This window comes from Echiichthys vipera (genome assembly GCF_963691815.1).
Source record: "Echiichthys vipera genome assembly, chromosome: 21".
Classification (NCBI taxonomy): domain Eukaryota; kingdom Metazoa; phylum Chordata; class Actinopteri; order Perciformes; family Trachinidae; genus Echiichthys; species Echiichthys vipera.
In genome coordinates this window covers 18,262,354-18,284,482 of record NC_139846.1, presented here as the reverse complement: position 1 = coordinate 18,284,482, position 22,129 = coordinate 18,262,354, and the positions used below count along the sequence as shown (strand labels likewise).

At 42.0% G+C, this 22,129-nt stretch overlaps 2 protein-coding genes across 4 annotated transcripts in view; one reads left to right on the top strand and one right to left on the bottom strand.

Moving 5' to 3' along the window:
• Window positions 1–1,174, bottom strand: part of LOC310963413 (receptor activity-modifying protein 3) — a 28,413-nt gene extending 27,239 nt beyond the window's left edge. Inside the window, exon 1 of the mRNA XM_083936251.1 lies at window positions 888–1,174. Within this exon, the coding sequence (XP_083792377.1) occupies window positions 888–939 (52 nt within the window). The 5' untranslated portion in view covers window positions 940–1,174. The remainder of the gene's footprint in view (window positions 1–887) is intronic.
• A 4,348-nt stretch (window positions 1,175–5,522) lies between these two features.
• Window positions 5,523–21,641, top strand: LOC310963222 (uncharacterized protein). 3 transcript variants are annotated; one of them, XM_083935921.1, is made up of 5 exons: window positions 5,523–5,632; window positions 12,532–12,638; window positions 12,778–12,949; window positions 14,771–14,816; window positions 15,594–21,641. In XM_083935921.1, exons 1-5 carry the CDS (start codon window positions 5,529–5,531, stop codon window positions 20,898–20,900), a joined length of 5,736 nt encoding a protein of 1,911 aa, XP_083792047.1. In that variant the 5' UTR covers window positions 5,523–5,528; the 3' UTR covers window positions 20,901–21,641. The 3 variants fall into 3 exon arrangements, with proteins under 3 accessions (XP_083792047.1, XP_083792048.1, XP_083792049.1); XM_083935922.1 differs by lacking the exon at window positions 5,523–5,632 and adding an exon at window positions 7,051–7,222; XM_083935923.1 differs by lacking the exon at window positions 5,523–5,632 and adding an exon at window positions 11,687–11,795.
• Window positions 21,642–22,129: the final 488 nt, after the last annotated feature.

Genomic DNA, 22,129 nt, shown 5'->3' with positions numbered 1-22,129 from the left:
TATTTCAATCAGTGTCAGAGCAGGTGGCGCCAAGGCCAAATATCAGCTCAGCAACTGCTCCCAAAGAGCACTCACCCTACTTAAGCAGCTCCTGGAGAAAGTCAGGGTGCGGCGAATCAGCTCAGAATCTAAACTCCTCTGCTCCACGGTCACACTGCCTCTACTCTGCTTACACTGCTACGACTACAGTTATAGGAGATAACAGGGCTTAGATCAGATTATCTAGGCTTTGGTTAATCTCAATCAATACCCAGTGTCACTCTTACATCAATATGGAGCAGAACACATCCGGGGAGCCAACACAAACATCTACTGTAAATGTATGACAACAGTTAAACTAGTGTGTACGTTTCAGCGGGTGGATTCATCAGTCCTACACGAAACAGAATTTCATACATGATTTCATCCTTGTATCACCAGCTAATGAGCCAGATCCAGAAATTTCTATTGGCCACGATATAGGTCAGGTCTGTTCACTGGGGCATGATGCCACGGTACAGCACCGTAGCCATATTTCCCATTCACTGCAAGTGTTGTGAGATGTGATTGATGCTCCTGACACTTTTTTTTTGTTTTGTTTGTTTGTGATTTTTATTTTGAAATAAGCCATCCATATTAGGCCTGTGTGCACTTTGCAACCTGACACACTCAGGCAGTGCTGAGGGACACATAATGTGACAGACTGAAGTGTGGCAATGTACAGTAACACACTGGAGCACTGGGGAAGATTACATTATTAACTGGTATTAGATATAGCATTACAGCAGAAGAGAGGGGGAAACTGCTCAAACGGCAGGGACTTTGAGGGGATGCCATAGCCTATAAAATCATGTGATTTGCAAATGAAAAAAAAAGAAGAAGAAAAGAGACAAATCAGCCATACTCACCCAAAATCCCAACAACAAAAAGTTTCAGTACTGCGGACTCATTTGTATCCATCACGCTGTGAGAATCCAGTCGGACTTTGAATGAAAGCTCAGCAGCAGCTCCGCGCAAATGTACATTTAAAGCGAACCATCGTTCAAATCATCCCACATGTGCGATCGCGAGCCCCGTCATGAGTCCAATGAAATTAGGGAAGGATTAGGAGAAAGTAAAACCAGATGATGGGGGTGGGGAGGAAAAAGATAAAATAACAAAAGATATCTGATCCCAGAGCGTGATTTCTGATCGCGGCCACTTCTCTCTGCCGTCAGGAGTCAGAGGACCACTCCACACTGTCCTGCATCCACCGTGGGAGGAGGAGGAGGAGGAGGAGGAGGAGGAGGGGAGGATGGGGTCCCTCCAAAGCACTGACACTAGATCATGCTCACTGAATCCCTCTCTTACCGTGCACGACCTGGAGACGTGGATTTAAATGTGAGACAGGAAACTACAGTGGATACATGCGAAGGAAGACATACAAGTGAATTAATAACGTTGTGAATTCAATGTTTGCCTGTTTCATTGTAAAATATACTTTAATAAAACATAATACGTCATATGATCATCGTGTAGCCTGATTGTGATTTATGATCATCTGGATTAAAATGAATATGTCAAAGCATATTACTCGATCGCTGTTGGTTGCAGGTTGTTGTTTTATTTTCTGTAAAACAACACTGACCTCTTCTGGTTTCCTTTTAAATTGCACCTCCATCAGTCTCAGCACAGAACAACAAAATAAAAGCCTTTAGTGTAAAATTATTCCAACAGATCAGATCATTCAGATCCACAAAAATAAATAAAAAGTCTGTAGGCCTTTTTTTTTATCCACCTAAATGGTATCAACTCATCTCCAATGTATAGCATTTAGGCTGATACATAATGATGTTACAGTAATACATTTCTGTAATGCTGCTTATTACTTCAATGTTGTTGTGTAATTTTTAGGTGTATTATCATTAGTGTCATTATTTTCTATTTCCTATTTCATTTGAGTTTCTCCTTGCATCCCATTTCGATAACTGTATATTTATTTTTCCTTGTTTTATCCTTTTACTTTGAGGAAGTGTAACATGTAGCCAGGAACTACGGATGCAAAGTGAAGTAACTAGCAACATTAAGGGAATAAAAGACGTCTTTAAAGTGTGTTTATTGTCAAGACGAATTAATATAAGGCCCACTGATGATGGATTGTGGTTTACTAGTTTGCCATTTAATAACTATTATCCAAACCAATCCTAACCTCCATACTTTCAGGCCAAAAATGTGCAGAAATCATGTTATTAGTGATTTCGTATACTGCACTTAGGCTTTGTGGGGCACTAAAGCAATGCTCATTAATATGCACTGTCCCTGATTCATTTAAAAAAAAAAAAAACTGTAACAACTAGATTCTAATAAGTAGATAGGCTACATATTAATAACTGTATTTGTAAATAACAATGATTTAACATGCAGGTTAATATGGGCATTAGTCCACCAGGATAACTGTGTTTGATTGTTTCAAGTCCAGGTGGATCATTTCATGAAGAGTTATAGGACAGGATTATTATTTATCATGTGTGTCTCTAAACAGTTCTGCGGGCCCCCATACATTGAAACAGGGACTCATTGCTGTAATCTTTCCTCCTGTTCATACTGGACATTAAGAAATCCCCTCAGGCTTCCAGTGGAGGAGACGGGGAACACAAGCCACAGTTCTCGTTCGGTGTAAATGTTTATCAGAAGTGAATATGAGGCTTCAACAGTCTGAGTTGGACAAATCGAGCGTGGATATCTTCTGTGGAATTTATCTGTGGAAGTCTTTTCACTGCATAATTCCCTCTTTGTGTTACTATCCTCCACTACTCAACAAGGAAACACTGTTCGGACGCACAGAGAGGGAATTTAAAAAGACAAACTGGAAGAAATCCACTGAATGTGATTAAGACTGCAGAGGCCGGACAGGGTTCAACAGACTTGGGGACAAAATGTGAACTTTTTCTTCCTGCTGTATGGAAAAGTCTCTGCATCTGATGTTATTTGTCACTGAAACGTCCAACCTTAATATTGTCGACTAAGTGAGTGAGTAGCTAATTTGGTAATTTGGGGTTATTAGGGTTATGATTTCACAGATTATTCGATTGTTTCTTTGCCCTGTAGCCTTGATGTTTTAGAGCAGGTGTCTCAAACTAATCCATTAAAGGGCCGCTGTGGCTGCAGGTTTTCATTCCAACCAAGCAAGAACACACCTGATCCAACAAATCCAACTGTGTGAAGGCGATTCATTTGGTTGAATAAGTCTAATCAGGTGTGTTCTTGCTTGGTTGGAATGAAAACCTGCAGCCACAGCGGCCCTTTACTGGATCAGTTTGAGACACCTGTTTTAGAGGCCTTTTAAGCTATCATACAGCCTACATGTCCATCCGATGTTTGAGACACTTATTAATACTGGGGAGCATGGAACAGAGGTGATGTTTTCCCTCTCAAGCTATGCCCCACTCTAAAATGTTCAATTCAATTGTATTTACAGTGCCAGATCATAACAAACGTTATCTCAAGACACTTTAAATATAGAGACCACACATATGACTTATTTATTATTTACATATATCTAACAATTCCCCCATGAGTAACAGCAATCTTGTGCACACAGTGGCGTTGAAAACCTTCCCTATAACAGGCAGGAGCGTCGGACAGACCAAGCTCTGTGGAGGACGGACATCTGTCTGCACCGGTTGGGGAGAAAGAAAAGGAGAGAGGAAGAGAGAAAAGACGGACAGATGTACAAAGAGAGACAAAGACAGACACAAAGACAGACAGACAGACGGTCCCAGAGATGCAAGCAACCACAAAAGTAACAGTAACCATAATATTATCTATAATAATGTGAATATGACTTATATGTTATGGCAGTTAATACAGCAGAATAGTAGAAACAAGCACAGCTAAGTTGATAGAATATGACAATGATAATAATTATGGTGGAAAATATGATCAGTGATGAGTACTGGTTATAACAGCTGTGATACAATGAGATATATTACTGATTAAGTTTGTATGGCTACAAATTTTATAGTTCATAAAACTAATGATAGTATATATGAGTAAGAGTGATAATAGCAGCAGGAAGCGTCATGCAGGACCACGGCAGCGGGCACCACCACCATCAGCAGAGACCTGCGAGACGACAAAGCACAAACAACTCTGCGGAAGAAGTTGAATTAGTAGAATGATACAGACAGAGAGGAGAGCAGCTCAGAGTATCAGGAAGAGGATTATCCCAGCAGACACGGCCTAAAGCAGCATCATTAAGCAGAACAAAATCAGCTGAGGGCCCTTTATGTACGAAAATGTTCAGTTATGTAACGTCCAAAATGACACTGAAATGTATATGAATATGTAGTATGATATTAGCACTAACAAGACATCCTTGCAGATATGTTAAAGTAGAAAATTCCTTCTGTATGCCAGCAGCAGAAATGAAAGCAGCAGTAGGACAGGAAGAGGGCACTGTTCTTCCTGCAGAAACGGAGCCAAAGCTGCTGAGTTTCTGGCAGGTGGTGCAGGGTGTGGAGGCCTGACGGTAATAAATCACACTCCAGCATGCTTTAATAAAAAACGTCAAAAGAGAGAAAAACATATGTCATGTAGTCCAAAACTCCTTTCCTGGAATTACGCACAACTTGTCAAAATAAAAATGTGAAATACTCAGAACACATCGTGAACATGTTAACCAAAAACATTTACACGTCATTCAGGTCAAGAGCCATCGAATGAGATCTGAGGAACTGTGAGAATCCCAAAGCACCTGAGGCCGTATTTTCATTTAACCTTATATTTGTTTTGAGATGATGAGATGATGCCTATAGTGAATCTGATAACTTTAGTGAGTTTATGACATGGTAACCTGAAATGTGTTGTGTTTTCTGAATTAGGCCTTACACATGAGCATCTTATAGAGGAGTTTGTAGGCTTCAGGTAAAGAAATGTGGCACATGTGTGACTTTAATGTGGGGAAATTTGCTCTTTGTAGTTGACCTGTGAATATTCTCATTTGTCCAGGTCATCGTTATCCTCAAAGCAATTTCAGTCAAAAGCACCTGGACTTGGTTCTTTGTCTTGAAAGACCTTTTTTACCTCTCATCCAAGAGGCTTCATCAGTTCATGTACGCATCTGACCAGGCTGGGACTGGACCAGGACCAGGACCAGGCTGGGACTGGACCAGGACCAGGACCAGGCTGTGACTGGTCCAAATGTCTGGTGTCGTTTATTAGAAGCTTCAGTTTGTCTTTTTGTCTTTTTTTCAAGACAATCACCACAATGAATTTGTTCTGGCCAATGCACAACAGCACGTAGCAAGTAAGCCTTCAGCAGCCAAGTGTCCTGAGAAGGAAATGACCGAGGGGGGAGCATTTCTGGAAAGGGACGCGGCCACTAACAATGGTATGGTTGCACTTGTTCCGCTCACCTGTCTGACAGCAGGTGCTGAACTTTCACCTCCACAGCGGCACGGACTGCCTGCTCACAGGGCACTCGCTGTAAATTCCGCAAGACATTTTTTTAAAGATACACTATCGTGACACCCTGAATTGCGAAGGCTTACTGAACCGGTTAAAATAGGATGTCAACAAGTGACGCAGGAAAGTTGGATCTCAGAGTAGTAGGAGGAGAGACAGCTACGCCTCTGCACAGGACAGCACGGACGACACGGACTACCACTGCGAGGTTGGTGAAAACGTCTTTAAAAGGGGATTTTACCCACGAGTTTGCAGTTATACTGTCTTAACTGTGCTTCTTATCGACTTGTTAAATGTCGCTATGGGCGTTTTATGTCTCCGTTCGCTCGCTGAAGACTTTTTAGTCGCGACAAGAGCTGTTTTGAAGGGGAGAGAAACCCGCGCCGAACTGCGTGCGTAAATCTGCGGGTTTAACGTTCACACCGGTGACTTGAAAAATACACGTCCCTCACAGTCTAACGCAAACCTCTCACGCTTTCTGGACTCATTTTAGCAAGTTCGGCGCTAATCTTTCCCATTAATTTACCGTTTTTATACTCGGTTCGCCGCTCAACACTGGCCACGGTGCCGCGTTTGACAGCTGCAGGAGGAGGAGGGAACAACTAGTGAACAAAGTGGAGTTTGACTAAAATGTCTTCTGGAGGCTATTTTGGATAAACATAGGTGTCCTAACGATGAAAAGCAGCTGCTTACAAATCGTATCAAACATGTTTTATTTGGTCTTGGTTTATGCAAGTTGACACGATTTTTGAATTAGGTTTGGTGTGGCATGGCACGCTCTTAACGTGACGCATCTGGGCTCGAGGTAATTTATAGAGACTGGAAAAGGGACCACCAAGCAGATTCTGTGTGTGTGTGTGTGTGTGTGTGTGTGTGTGTGTGTGTGTGTGTGTGTGTGTGTGTGTGTGTGTGTGTGTGTGTGTGTGTGTGTGTGTGTGTGTGTGTGTGTGCGTGCGTGTGTGTGTACAGGTATATCACTATATCTGTATCATGTAGGAATTTGTTATGTAACCAATCCCATGTGCTCCCTAACATGCATGCCTGAGTCTGCATTTGTACTTCTAATGGCTTTATGCATTTGTCAGCCTACACTAAACTAACACTGTACCAGCATCATCAGGTTGATGCATTTTCTCAGTGGCTTTAGCAGGCAAGCTCACACAGGCACATCCTGCAGTTTTAACAGAGTTACTAGGGCTACACAAATGCTGCTGCCTGTGCATGTCCGGAGCCCTGCCTCTGTTTATTATCTGCACATCCTCCTGCTAATACCCTCTGAATCTATCTCCTGTGAATACCCACCTATAGGCTCAAAGATAAACAGATCCCCTGGAAGTCTGACAGAGGCTGAAGGTGTGGTCGCAAACAGAACAAGTCTCATTTTGTCCCGGCCACCTTTTGTTACATGTAGTCATGCGATGTTGTCTTTGGGTGAATCTGTAAAGATGTTAAGGGTGTAAATAATTTGCGGTAGTTGGAATATGGCATGTGTTTTTTTGGTGTTGAGTACACACCTACACTTTAGTTCAGGCTGGATCCATGTGGTTACATAAGCTGGCAGATATGGGCACACACACCCACAGAGAGGCTGACCTCAAGTGAAGAATACACCAACATGCTTGTATGAGACACACTGGGTATAATGGAGTAGCCTTACAGAGATAACAATTAGTCATCATCCGTTTGCAAACCATCAAAGCAAACTGAGAAGCCGTTCACAGTCTAGATGAGTTGCACGCTACATGGCTGCAGCGTTGACTGGAGGTCCCAGTTTATGTTTGTCATCACAGGATTAGAGGTCAGTAATGGCTAAGCTTAATTTAACTTTTGAAATAACTTTTACAAAAAAAAATCCATACTTGCTACACATTTGAACTACTAGCCCTCTAAAGTAGGGCTTCGACGAACAGGTTATACCTATAAAATGCTAGAAAACAGGGGAAAAAATCACTAAAATGTGCCAGAAACTCAGCGGGCGTTTTCAAATGATTTGCTTGATTGATTCCAAATGTGAAACTCAAAGACAGACAATTTACAATGATGTAAAATAGAGAAATGCAGAAAATGACTAAAACCATTAAGGGATTATCAGAACTGTTGTTGATTGATTTTAAGCCCATCATCTCTTAATACCTGTCCAACTGGTAATACTTGTCCTGCAGGAGTTTCTTGGGCAGTTATTAGGAGGAGGCACTTGGAAAGCTCGATGATGAGTCAGTTAAGCTTAATAAAAAAAAAAATTTCAATTTTATTTACAGTGCCAAATCATAACAAGGTTATCTCAGGACACTTTACACACTAGGTATAGACCACACTCTATGACTTATTTATGCTTTACACAGACCCAACAATTCCCCCGTAGAGTATGGTGGCAACGAAAACCTTCCCTATAACAGGCAGGAACGTCGGACAGACCCAGCTCTGATTAACATTTTAAATTTGAATTATGATTTTAAAACGTGTATAGTTAAAGCTGAAATTATTCTTTAAGCAGAAATGCCAACGTTCACTGGTCCCAGCGTGTCTGATGTAGAAATAATTGCCTGGTTTGATTTGTAAATGAAATCTCTTTGGGGACTGTTTGTGGAGATAAGACAAATAAACTGGGACCACGAGCATCGTGACGGACGTTTCCACCATTTCCTGGCATTTTTTAGACCAAGTACTTAATGTAGAAAATAATCAAAAGATTTATCGATAATGAGAATCGCCCTTAGATGCACCCTCAGAATATAGGCCCCATACTAAATATATGTATTCACATATTTATGGAAATTGCAAATTGGTGTAATGCTGACCTCGGGGACATTTGACCAGTAACCTTCCACCAATTGTAACAGTTGAAGCTGTCGACACATTGTTATGGAAACTAACAGATAACTGGATGAAAATTGATTGAAAATAGCGTCTAAAATGCTGAAATACACTCAGCCAGTTACTTTTAATTAATTTTTTTTACTCATGCACTTATGTTTATACTTGTTGTTATGGCCCCGGGCATGTTTTTGATGTTGTGTTACTGTTATTACTGTTTTCACTGCTGCGCACCGATTGCCCCCCTGGGGACAAATAAAGTTCAACTTGACTTGACTTGAAACTAAGGCTGCTCTGCTGATTATTTTCTGGGTCAAATGATTTATGGATTTTATTCAGGAAATAATGGCAATTTCCCAGAGCCTGAGTTGACATTTTATTATCTTGTTTTGGATCAATATGTCCTGTACGTATTTACACCTGCAGCCACATTGACCACAATGTGCTGTCTCTGCAGTTATGTTCAATTAGGGCCTGATCACTTAAAGAATTGATTAATTGACAACAGATGTCAGCAGAAAAATGATCATCAACATTTTTGATAACTGATTAGCCTATTCGAGAAATTCTTCTCAAAACATGACATTTGATGCTTTTCTCAATTCTATGCTATTATCCATCCATCCATCGTCATCTGCTTGTCTCTATCCGGGTCGCAAGGGGGTGGGGGTTGGGGGGGCGGGAGCCGATCCCAGCTGACATCGGGCGTGAGGCGGAGTACACCCTGGACAGGACACCAGTCTATCACAGGGCACATAGAGACAAACAGAGACCGGCCATTCACACCTACGGGCAATTTAGAGTCATCAATTAACCTAAAACCTGCATGTTGGACTGTGGGAGGAAACCGGAGAAAACCCACACGGACACAGGGAGAACATGCAAACTCCACACAGAAGGGCCCCAGTCGGGATTCGAACCAGGAACCCTCTTGCTGTGAGGCGACTACTGTTGGTTAGTCAAAACAAGTAGACTGACGACGTCAACCTGGGCCCTAGATCATTTTGATTCTTTTCAGACTGAGCCAATATTAAATCTTTAAAATAATCAGCAGCTTAATCCACAGATTCAACAATAATGAAAATAATCATTAAGTTTCGTTCTCATTGAGCTCAGATGGACACAACGAGAGGTGAACACATGGCCATGCAGCTATGGTGTGTCAAATGACGTGAAGTTGTATGTAAGCTATTGACAAAAGCCTGGTACGAATAATTGTAGCGTAAACTTTGACGTTTCAGTTTGTGGGATGTGTTATCCAAACTACAGCTAATCATGCTTCATCATCACAGGCCTATCACTTACTGCTTCAACTGTCCAAACATGGTTACTAAGGATGAGCCACCCCATCGGCTTAACATCAGTATCGACGGATATTTGTCTTGCTTTCCATCTGCCTATCTGTGAAGAAGATGACATTCACCAATGGCAGCGGCCGATATATATCTTTTGTGTCGCATCAATTTTGCCGACGGACTCAAACAACAGTAACTAGCAACAATAGAAGCTCTTGGTTTGGAGAAGAAACCATCGGCTGATAGGGATGGAAACTGAGAACTGGTTCCAGCTGAGAAACGATTCTATTTTATTTTATTTATAGTACCAAATCCTAACAAAAGTATTCTCAAGACACTTTACATACAGAGTAGGTCTAGGGCACACTCTTATTTATGATTTACACAGACCCAACAATTCCTCCATGAGCAAACAGCAGCAATAGTGACAAAAACCTTCCCTCTCACAGACCGGGCTCTATGGTGAACGGCCATCTGCCTTGACCGGTTGGGAAATCATACGCCTCTGAGCTTATCAGTGCTGGTTGTTCTGACCGTTGCTCATTGCAAATAAATATGACGTCAAACTCATGCGTCTCAACTGCTGGAAACTTGCAACGACAAGGAGTCTTGGTAGAGAGGGGAGAAACAGAAACAGGAAGGCTTTGCAGATTTCTTTTCTTTAAAAAACCTGAAAATCTAAAGAAGAAAACTGTACAAATAGTCTCTCATTTAATCTACTCTGTGTTCAGACTCAGAGATGATTAGACAGTTGCGTTGATGCAAAAGAAATCAGATAATGGCCTTGGAATCAATGAAATCTTATCAATTCCCATCCCTTACTCTGCTGAACACGACTCTGGCAGATGAAGACAGCAACGGGTTGCGTGTGTGGTTGTTTTTTTTGTCAGCCATGTGGGAGCATTACACTGTCTCTGAGAATGATCAGTGACAAGAACGTTGTATTCTGTATGAAAAACACAAGAGCTGAGCCAAAGCCCTATTTATGTTTCCAACAGCTTTTTCATTGAATTAGTCTCAATAATGTTTTTTGTTGGGCTATATAAGTACATATGTATGTATGTATGTATGTATGTGTGTATGTGTGTATGTATGTATGTATGTATGTATGTATTTACGTCCTTGTGTATGTATGTTTATATAGGTAGCTATATTGTACTCTGTCATCTTCAGTATGTGTGTGTATGTTGTATATTATAATAATATAAAGAATAATATCATATTTTATTAAGATAAATATCTGTGTAACAGAATTATGCTTTGTTAGATATAGAACCAGGATAATTGAAGAATGACAAATGGAAGTTATTATTATTATTGTTATTATTACTGTATAGATAAAAGGCAAAATATTTCAGTAATATGTATTAAAAAGGGGGTGGAATTAAATAAGTTTATACTTCCTCCCACTCCTTTTCGGATATGTAAACAGAATTTATATTTTTTCAGTTTACTTTGTTATACTTTGATATTATACATTTATTTTCCCTCTGTTTTTTTTCTCCTTTTCTTTACGACTGCCCATTAATGTATGATCATTTTGTTTTTTCACATATTCGAAACTATATATATATAGATATATATTCTAAACTAAAACTAAAATTCTTCATTCTTCTCATAGAGTAGCTAGTTGTATAGCAGACTAAAAGACTCTGCAGCAGTTCATTTTTCATTCAAAGATAGTGTTAAGAAATGCTGAATAACTTTAAAAGCCAAATTCAACCAAATCATAACTGTAAACATCAGATCGATCCAGCAGGTCTAGCTTTACACAGTCAGTGCACCCCTAATGGCTGCCTACTGCTTTACAAGAACTAATGTTGTTGTGCTGTGTTGAGTTCTTCTGTTGCCTCAGGGAGAGGTGGGAATAAAAAGGCTGTACCATCCACTTGAAAGGTGTGTTGGCCTTGGCGCTGAAATCACTGTTGAAGAATATGAAGATATCCCTCCCTTTATAGTTCTCCCTGCTTTTCATGTCATGTCATGTCAGGCTTGTATAATAGTGTAACAAAGATTAGATTTTTAATTAGGCCAATGAGTCGCCCCTAAAGGCAAGGTGGAGGACAGGGAGAGGCAGAAATTGTCCTTGTTACTTAGTTCAAGAAAGAAAAATCTAAATGCTTCACTTAATACCACAGCTTAGATAAAGACGCTGGGTCTTTTATAAACTGCTGAATCAGACTAAAAAGAGAGAAAGGGATCCTGGAATATACTGTGACGGACTATTGCTCTCATTTAATTTGTAACGACTGACGAACAAAGGTTGCAGTGACACGTACATTCCTATTTAGATAACCGCCTCGTCTTTGTTCTGGTGTCCTCACGCTCGGCATTTGGCACAGTAGTGTGGGTTCAGCATTGGGTTGCAGCAGTAAATGTGTGCATGTTTTAGAGACTGTGTGTGTGTGTGGGTGTGTTAGCACTGTTATCTGGTTTGTAAGAGAAAGTGTGGAGTGAGCAGGGTGGACTTGTTGTATAACTACTCCTTATCAGTCCAGCACTGTAGAAGTGATAAGAGGAGGGCAGCATGGCTGTTTGACTTTCCTTCCATGAGCCTTTTAGCACTCATTTAAATGTTCTTTCTAGACTAAAACGTTTTGGAGACACAATTAGTTCTAATTCTCACATTCAGCGGAAGAAAAATAATAGTTGCAGGCTTCCTTGGGGCTGAAAAGCCGACAATTAGATGCTGGGTAAGAAATTGGATGCTTGACTGAGCATTTAGGGATTACAGTGCAGCTGTGAAGCATATGCACGAAGCTGCCATTAACTCCTTGTATTGACCATAAATCCAGCTTGATTTTACCCACTAATTACTTACCTTTCAGCAAGGCACTGTTTCAGCTGCTGCAGTGCGAGGCTGTACTCTGGCCGGCGGTGTAGCGGTGCAAATCGCTTACATTTTTGTAAAAGTGAAAGTCTTAATTCATAAGTTTATCATTAGAATTATCAAAATCAATTCCCTCAACTTCTCTGGTGTTTTTTTTTGTTTTTTTAGAGAACAGCAGGATGAAGCATTCGGTGAAAGGTTCAAGCAGAAGACTCACAAAGATGAAACCCCAACTGGACAGCAGTGTCACCCATCAGGGTCACAGGCACACATAGGTGACCATGCCCACACACATCATGTTGCACACAACATTTAATATCCGAGAAGTGTGCCCGTGCACTTCAATTATCTATTAGGTCTTTGAATTTACAGCAGGGACCAGAACCTAATCCCCTATTTTGAATCTTATCACAGCGGACAGACTGAGAAGGGAGGAGGCTGCTCATTGTGGGGATTCAAAGGTTCACACCCAGAAGCCCATTGGACCCAGATTCACCTCCTGCCTCTTCTTCAGGCTCTCCAGAAATCCAAGCCTTGATAAACCAGAGCTCAATCTCAAGAAGAATTTTGACCCTTGTCTGCACAGGTAAGCAAGGAAAGGAATAGATTTACCCTGAGACAAGTATTTATGAAATGCAGTGCTGGTTAGTAACAGAGGAGCTGTTTCTGAGGTCTGGAGTAGGTACACCCGGCATTAATGCTTGCACGGTGACTGAAATCACAAGTCTTCTCCAGTGTTTAGTCAAACAGTAACTGAACCACTGAACCCTGTCTGCATTCTTGAGATTGTGACACACTATCTGGAAGGGTCTGTTCCCTGTATAAACAAGGAAGTGCACCTAAATATGTGACCCCTAAGACTAGGGCGGACATGGCTGTGTTGTGATTGTGTGGTGGTCTTTCCATGAGTTAACAGTTTTTGTTTGTATTGTAACTTCACATAACATTCCCCGGTATCCAGCATGAGAAGATAAAAGGCTCTTCCCGCCCTTTTAGGGAGTCAGACATTGACTTCCCTACCTACGTTATCACAAATCCTCTACCTGTGGGCTGATTTTCTTTTTGTGTGACAGTACTTCCTCAAGTCAGCAATACAAGAGAAATGGAGGTCATTTTAGGTTAGACATCTCTTCTGGGGGAAATGTTTAACTCTTTCTTTAGATATAATCTAATGACATAATTGCTTTTGACATTGTGTATGGTGCAGGAGATTTGTATGAGCATGTGTGGCATACTCTCCCTTGAGCATATTTGCATGCTTATGCGTAGTGCAATGTGTGCCAGAGATTATAATAGACTTATCAATAGAGGTCATTGATTGAACCGGCTTTATTAGCTCGAGTGAGAACACACCCCTTTTAGAGTCTGCGATCAACCTGCCGTCTTTTCATACCGTCCAACATGCCCTTATATAGACATCTTGCACTGAGTGTGATCTTTTGCGTCTACAGTGAGCCCGTGTGTGATACATGTGTTGTCATGTCCAACATAAAAATACCTTGTAAATGCTTTTGTAAGGAGGTGAGACTTAGTGCACGTGATGGTGAAAAAAAACACTTCAGTAAGGAGAGAGGGACTGAGGAGAGGAATGTCGACCGTCCTGTCGATCAGCATTGCTGTGACAAATGTGAGACATCTAAACCCTCAAATATTTCACACAAAGCATTACAGTAGAGTACAGGAAGACTGTGTGTCCATATGAAATAAGAGAACTTAAAGCAAAGAGGACTTGAAAACCATTTATTCCAATATCATTGCCAATATATTTTATTAGCTTTTACGGTTTATTATATAAGCTATGACGTTATTATTTTCACACCCTGATAATTCTGTTCATAATGTTCTCAGCTGGTTGGTCCTGATGCCAATAAAGTCTTTCATGTGAAACTTAATCGAACAAATTAAGATATCACTTCCCCTGTCTCAAAATCAAACGTTGCACAATCATAACATCGAAGGCCAAGCTCTTTCCTCAGGCTTATTTATGAGTCCATTACACAAGTTCCATTAAGTGTCCATTAAATTACATATAACAGAAAGTTTATGTCCTGTAAACATACACAACAGTACGCTGTACAGTATGTGATAGTTGAAAGTAAACTCACAGATCATCTAGGTGATAAGTGCTTTGTCAAAAGTATTCCTTACTGCCTTCAACACATCCGGCCGTAACAATATTAGAAGCATATTTCTGTTACCATTTATTGTGCAGTAAGTATGTAATCAAAGAGGTCCACAGGAACCATTTTCATCATATGAGAGGAAAGGAAAGAGCCGTCTGTGTTCATATATAGGGTAACCGTAACATTCTTTGCATACCGTACATTGTTAGTGGCAGGTGTAATCCTAACTGGTATGCCTAATGATTTTCATGTCTTCTCTTTTGCTCTGTCTCCTGTTCTGACAGTTTAAGTGAAACACAGAGGGCTGAGACTGACAACAGCAGCTGTCAGGTAAGAATTAGCCACAATCTTGAGCAATAATATCATAGTGTTTTAGAGCTCATGCTGGAATTATTGGATGTAGAATATTATATGTAGAATATCCTTTTTAAAAATGTTATTTAGTACCTTTCTTTCCCAGTTAATCCAAATTATTCACAATCAATCAAAATTTACAGTGGCTAACGAGTTAAAAGGCAACTGAAAATCCTCAAAATCAACACAAAGTAATCATCTGTGGAAACGTCACAACATAATAACTGACACTATGTCATCTTGAAAACAACAGATTGATTATTATTTTAAGCGTTATAAGGGACAGGGTGTGTGTGTTTTTATATGTGTGTGTGTGTCCTGGGAATTCTCACCTCTTTCAAATAACCTGTTTGGCGAGGCCTGAACCTCTTGAATAGCTACACCATGGGAACAGAAGCTGTAGCAAAGCTCTCGCCTCTGCTCGGCACACAATTTGCAATTCACATAATAGGCCACTGTTGCATACTTACTGCAAATGCCGGAAAATATTTTGGTTCAGCAAAGACATCATTTGCATTGGTATGATAAGAAGTTGACGTATGAAAAGAGTTAGACTTAAATGATACCCCTAGACAAACTGTAGCTGATCTGAGGTGACAGTACAAAAATCTAGTTTGGCATATTGTGTGGTCATATGAAGTGTTAGATGTTAAAATGAATTAAACATTAATGTATAATGCAGATTACAGATATTTGTCAAACAAATAGTATTCAATATATCCTACCTTACAGTAATTATTTTTCTTTTAACAGGTAAATGGACAAACGCCACCAATAGACACTTCTATAAAGGTAGCCAGCGACTTTCCATTATCTGAAAGAATACCATTTCCAGCCAGTGATGAAGTGGAGACTACCAGAGACTTGAGTATAACTCACGGTTTTTCAAATGGAGAGATTGGACTACATCAGTGTAATGGCTTTCACATACTTCCATGTGGGCCACAACCAAGGACTGGGACTAGATCGGTCGAGTTAGAAGAAGATATAAAAGACTATACAAAGCTTGAGAAACATACTGATCTTGTTGAACTATCGAGCCCTACTAGAACCATGTTGTCTTCCACTGTAGTATCAGTTCTTGCCCCACACTGGAGTGGCCGACTAAGAAGGACCAAAAGACCTGAGGGAACTGGCAATTCAGGAACCCAGGGGAATTTGCAAGATGTGACAAACACTGCGTCAAACCATAGACATGAACGCTTTCAGGAGACTGCGGACAGGTCATTGACAGATGGATCACAAGCCCAATTAAGGGTGCCATTTCTCGGTACCAGGAGGAACACAGTGGGCTGGTCAACTAAGAGTGGTCCTGCAAGCTTGGACTATGAATCTAAGAGGAAAATGATTCAGACTGTCTCTTTGGATGTAAACTCTGGAAGGATGGACAGTAAAAGAATGGATGCATGTGCTTCAAGCCCTTCACCCACAACTCCATCTCCTGTGTCTCCCCTCTCCCTCGACCCAATTGAACAAAGGAGGAACCAACAAACCGGTCATCAAGGAGGACTGTCATCTTTAAGCTCAAAACCAACAACCAGCAGTCTGCTCCTGTCTTTAAGAAGATTCAACTCAAATGCCAGGAACTCTAATGGAGCCTCCACACTCTCTGAGACACATCCTTCGCCTCTGAGCAGCCCGCCAAGTGATCAAGATGGAAAATTATTCACAACACACCTTTCTCAAACCTTTCTCAATAATAATGGGCAAGAGAGGTCAACACCCCTTATCTCTCCGTCATCCATTTCTTATAGGACAACTGAAACTGGGCCCATCATTTCACCATCATCCTCCCATCAAAGAGAAAGGAGCACATTTGAAACACGTTTCTTTCCAGCTTCCCCCATGAACAAAGAAGTGGCAGACACACCCTTCTCCCAACAACCTCAAACAATGAATAGGACCCAGTCCAATCCTTCATGTTCCAAATCGGCATTTCTAAGTAGAGGACCGTTAGAGAGGCAAGGAAACTGCCGTTTTTCAGACAAAAGTACAAACGTCTTCTCAGAGAGCTCTGACTCTTCACCCAGACATTCCCCATATGACCGGACTACCCTCCTGAAAACCCATTCCCTCCCTAGAAGGACCACCCTGACATCAACTTCCTGGTGGAGACAAGTTTCCCAGGAAGGCAGTTCCCCTCAAAGCCCCAATGATGCAAAGAACATCAAAGAAAAACCAAACACACCCTTAGTTCCACCCTGCAATGATAATAGAGACTTGGCCTATCCAAGCCCAACTGACAACAAAAGATTAAGTAGTCAAATCCCCAATATTAGAGACAACAATGGCACAACAGAGTCATTTCGCAAAGGTAACATGAACCTTATTATGAAGACACACGGAGGAAGTCAAAATCTCAAACAAAGCAAGGCTGAGGATTCACATGATCACGAATCAGACAGGCTTGTCAAACAGCAATATGGCTCAAGTTTAAACAACAGAGAGCCAACCAAGCCTCATAGTTTGCCCGATGTTGTGGCTAGTTCTAAAATTAGCAGAGCAACAGAGCAAACAGTGAGTCACCCTAAAGATCTCAGCAGGCGTGATGTAAATAATAGTTCATTTACAGCAAATGTAGTTGAATTACCACCTACTTTGCTAAACCTCAAGAGCTCAAATACACCCACTGAGAGCAGCAGCAGATACAGTAATAATCATTGTACATCCAAAACTAACAGCACCCCCTCATCTTCACAAAACAAGGACTCTCAAAAGTTTACCAAACCACCTCTTTCTCATGCTGCCACCAACACTCTCAATAGGCAAGCTCTTACTTCTAAAACTACCCCCGGTCTTCCCCTAAACACAAACACTAAAATGACTACCTCCTTCCACTCTCATCCAGCTGCTTCACAGACCAATATTCATGTGTCGTCATACACTGGCTCTTCCCAAACACCCAAATTTACCAACACAGCCAATGTCACACCTCTTGGCTTTGAAAGAAGCTATGCTTCCGTTCACAAGCCTGTTCACCCCAAAACTGCGTCCTGCCTGTTTCCCACAGTCAATGCCTTCTCTAAAACAAACTACAGTCCCGTAACCTCTGCTTCCACCAGCCCCTCATTTACCACTGGCAACCAACCTGCCGCCACATTTGCCCCGAGCCCAACCCTGCTTACCCCTCCTGTCACTCCTGCCATTGTATCTTCTCCCACTATAACTGTTTCCTCTCCCTTAACCCCCCCTGCCACCCCGATCATTACCAGTCCCAACTACTCAGACACTTCCAGCCCTAAGGAGGAAAGAACATTCTCTAGCAGCCCAGAAAGCAACCCAAAGAAACTGCGCCCCCGTGTAGAGGGAAAAAGAGTGAGAAGAGTAACCTGGGACGACTCAGTGGATCAGAAACACTCTGAGCCCATAACAATCGAAAAGCCAGAGCATCCTCCAGCCCCGGTTAGTCCTCTATCTTCCTCTAGGTCGCAGCAAAGCGTAAAAGTTCCATCCATCTTTTCCTTTCTAAGATCAAGCAGTCAGTCCAACACATCTCCTCTTTGCTCCCCTAGCCCCAAGACCTCCAACATACAGGTGGTGAAGGGAGGGAAGTATCGATCATTATCATCTGACTCTGCTGATTTAGCTTCCAGAGAGCGAGAGAGTTCTAAGCAAAGACCTAGTGATGCTCTGATCTTTGACCAGGGAAGACAGGACTTAACCACACCCAGACAGGAGAGGACACTATCAGTGGAGTCTGGCACAGTTCAGTGCAATTCTTCTGCTCCTCTCTCCCTCCCTCCTGACTTTTCAAGTGGTTATAAGCTTCGATATAGCTCCCCACCTTACTCCACTCTCATATCTACCAGGTCAACACAGGGAGAAACTAAAACTATAATACCAAGATCACCCCTCTTCCAACAGTCTCAGTCAAATTATACCCCACATCTTCCCATATGTACTGACCCAGCTACAGCCACGACCCAGCCACAGCCACGACACTTACACACGGCCAAACCCCCTCTGTCACCCATCAGCCTATCCCAGCCCCTCTCTTTGCCTTTCCAAAACAAGACTGCCACCCAAGGAAGTACAAAGTGTGTGGCTTCAGAAACTGATCAAATTAAAAATAATCAGTGCAAGAACAACAGCCAAGATCCCCAGAATGATCAGATATTACTTGTCGACAACAGACTCTATAAGGCACACAACTCGGCATGTGTAACTGAGACACTAGTTTACAGCGTTAAATCTAAAGCAGATACAGCTGCAGCTGCCCCAAAGAACACCACACCTAAACCTTTGCAACCTACTGCAAACACACCGGTATCTGTGGAGACCAAGTTAAGTCAACAGGCACACAGAGTGCAGAGTAAGGACGCTACAAGAGAGCCACGTAGTCAATCAGACCAGGGCTCCAGTGGTAGCAGTTCAACAGAGAGTCAGCCCCCTGGTGAAAGCTCTAAAAGAAGAATGAAGGAAAGTGTACTTGGTAAAAGCCGATTTTTTTCAGTAGAGAGCAGCAATGAACAATGCCCAAAGAGAAGCCGGTTCGCACTGAAGAAAAGTGTCAGCACGCCAAACTCAAATTTGTCAAGGTCAGAGTCAGAGAGGGCCAGCAAAACCAATAACAAAATGGACCAGGTCCTTAACAAACTGAGACAAACATTCAGCACCAGACGGTCTGAAGATGATACATCGTTTCCATGGAAATGGAAGCGAGCCTCCCAAACCCCTTCTGTTAGTGGATCAAGTGACGTCAGTGATATCTCTGTTGAGAGTAGCAAAAAGCTAGAGCAGCCACAGCAGGAGAAAGGGATGGTGCAGAAGGACAATGAAAAGAGAACAGAGAGTACAAATAGATGGAACCAAAACAGATACACCCTCATACCACCCTTAGCTGCTGGGAGCACAACGGCAGGACATGAGCTTTACATTTGGCCAGACAAATCAACTACAGAAACTGACCAAGATGAGCAAAATGCTTTTGCAGAACACATGGACAGTCACAACCAACCTCATATGAGAATCCACAGCCCAACAATGCATCATTTTGACTTTTACAACGATAACGGGACAACAAACCAGTTCCTCTCTTGTAGAGATCACAGTCCTGGTAGAAGCCCTAACTCCTCTGTTGCTTATTCTACTCAGTTCAGGAAGTCCCCATCTGGCCCCAGGAGCCCCTTCTCCCCCTTCTCCTCTCTTTCCCCTGTCTCCCCATTTACCTCACCCGATGTTACAGATGACAGTGTCTTCTACAGCCCAAAGCTACAGCGTCGCAGAGACTCCCCATCACCATGCGAGCCGGGAGAGGGAATCAGCCTGGGGGGTTCAAGAAGAAGCCGAGCATCCACTGGTCCTCCAAGTGCAAGTCCAGGACAGGACAAGGAATGCTTGGCATCCTCCTATGCAGACTTAAAGTATGGCATTGAGCCTGGCAGGTCATTTTCTGTGACTTCAGTACTGTCCAGTCGACCCTCAGGGCCTGGTCGCATCTCCACTGGATCCAGGTTCATGAGTGTGGGTGACCTCTCTGAATCTGCCTTGACTTGCAGAGGCACTGGCAAGGACTATGATCAGTGGTCTGTTACTCCTGACTGGACCACAGAATATGATTGCCAGCCCAGTAAAGACTGTCGAAAAGCATTTTTTGCCGGTGACCCTGGTAAAATGAGATCCAGGTCTCTTCCTCGTTCACTGACCAGGCGCTTGGCAAATTGGAGCTCAGAAGTCCCCACTTCTCCGCCTGTAACTGCCACAACCTCAAAGCCAGCCCGCATTTGGAACTCCAACATTAACACTTGTCACTTTGCATGGGACACAGAGGGTCCTCCTACCCCTCCTCCAACACCTCCCTTGTCACCAGTGAACAGACGCATGTCTCAACCTCCCAGCCTTACCTCTCCTACCTCCCCTACCTCCCCTACCTTTCCCACCTCATCAGGAGCACCACAGCAAGTGGACAGCCAGTCCTCAAGAGGACATCTGCCCTCAAGAGGTTATATATCCAGCCTAAGCACCTTTGAGGAGTCTTCAGACAGCAGCTCAGACACAACAACAGATGATGAATATTACTTAGAAACAGGTGAAGACGGAGAAAAAGAGACAGAATTGTGAAAGCAAATCCTTCTGTCTGTCAAGCCTCTGATTCTGGACTTTGTTATCTATGAGAAGGAAGATGGTCTAAAACCTATAATGTAAAATGACCTCTGCTTGTCTCCTGTTTTTTGTTAACTTTTTCATTGTCACAGAGGAGAAGTGAGGTCAATAGGGACAGTTTTTTTGCCTGCATGATTTGCTTTTCAAAAGTGGTGGTTGCTGTCATGTCGAAAATATGTTAAATGAGCAAGCATGATATTATCAGCATAGGTTTAAAGATGATAAGGTATGTATGTACAGTATACTGTATGTTTGCAGATCTGCAATCAAGGGATATTAAACATTGCTTAACATTTATAGTTTAGACAGTTGCATGGCACCAGTGAGGGATGTACATCTGTGAAGTTGTTTAATGATCAAACTACTGTGTAGAGTAAAAGTTTAACACAAGGCGTATCTTTAGGTTTGCATTTCATCCTGCTTTGTAACATTAGTGCTGAGGTGACCTTGATGAATGTGCTGTCATGTGTTATTTCATCAGCTGTTTTCTCTTTGTTTGAAGAACGAAACGAATCGTGGTAAATTGAGCAAGAATTAAGATTTGTGTGTTGCTTTGAAGTTTTTGTTTTTTGAATGTAATTATGTTAACATTTGATGTCAAACATAAAGTGCTTTATACAGTGCTTGCTCTTATTTGCACAGTGGAGAAATAAAGTCTATTATCTATTTTATAAATAAATGTAATATTTCCAACAACAACTCCTGCTTTGGGATTTCTGTTTGTGTTCAATGAGGTACATTCTTGCTGCTGCTTGATGTCACATTCACCAGCGGGCTTTCCCTTTGCAGCATTTACCACCATAAGTGAAAAGGTATGCTGAGTATTAGCGGACAAACAAAAGATTTGGTGCCCGAGGCCACATTCCAGTTTACAGGGAGGTGTTCGGTGACCATATTAATCACAGTGTTTTGTTGCATGTCATCTACTTTAAATAGTGTCTGTTATAGGTGTGGCATCAGCAGTTTCACATTATTCAAGTGGGTGTTGCCTTTTGTTCATCGCCGTGGCAACGCATAAAGTGTTTTGGTGATGGTTGGATAAAGGATCATTAGACTGGGTGGATTGAGTTGTAAAATTGTTGCTGTGTGTGGGTGCGTGTGCGTGTGTGTGTGTGTGTGTGTATAAAGTACATGTTTGCTGGCACTGTACTTTGTCTCCTTGTCTTTCTCTTCGCTGTATGATTTTT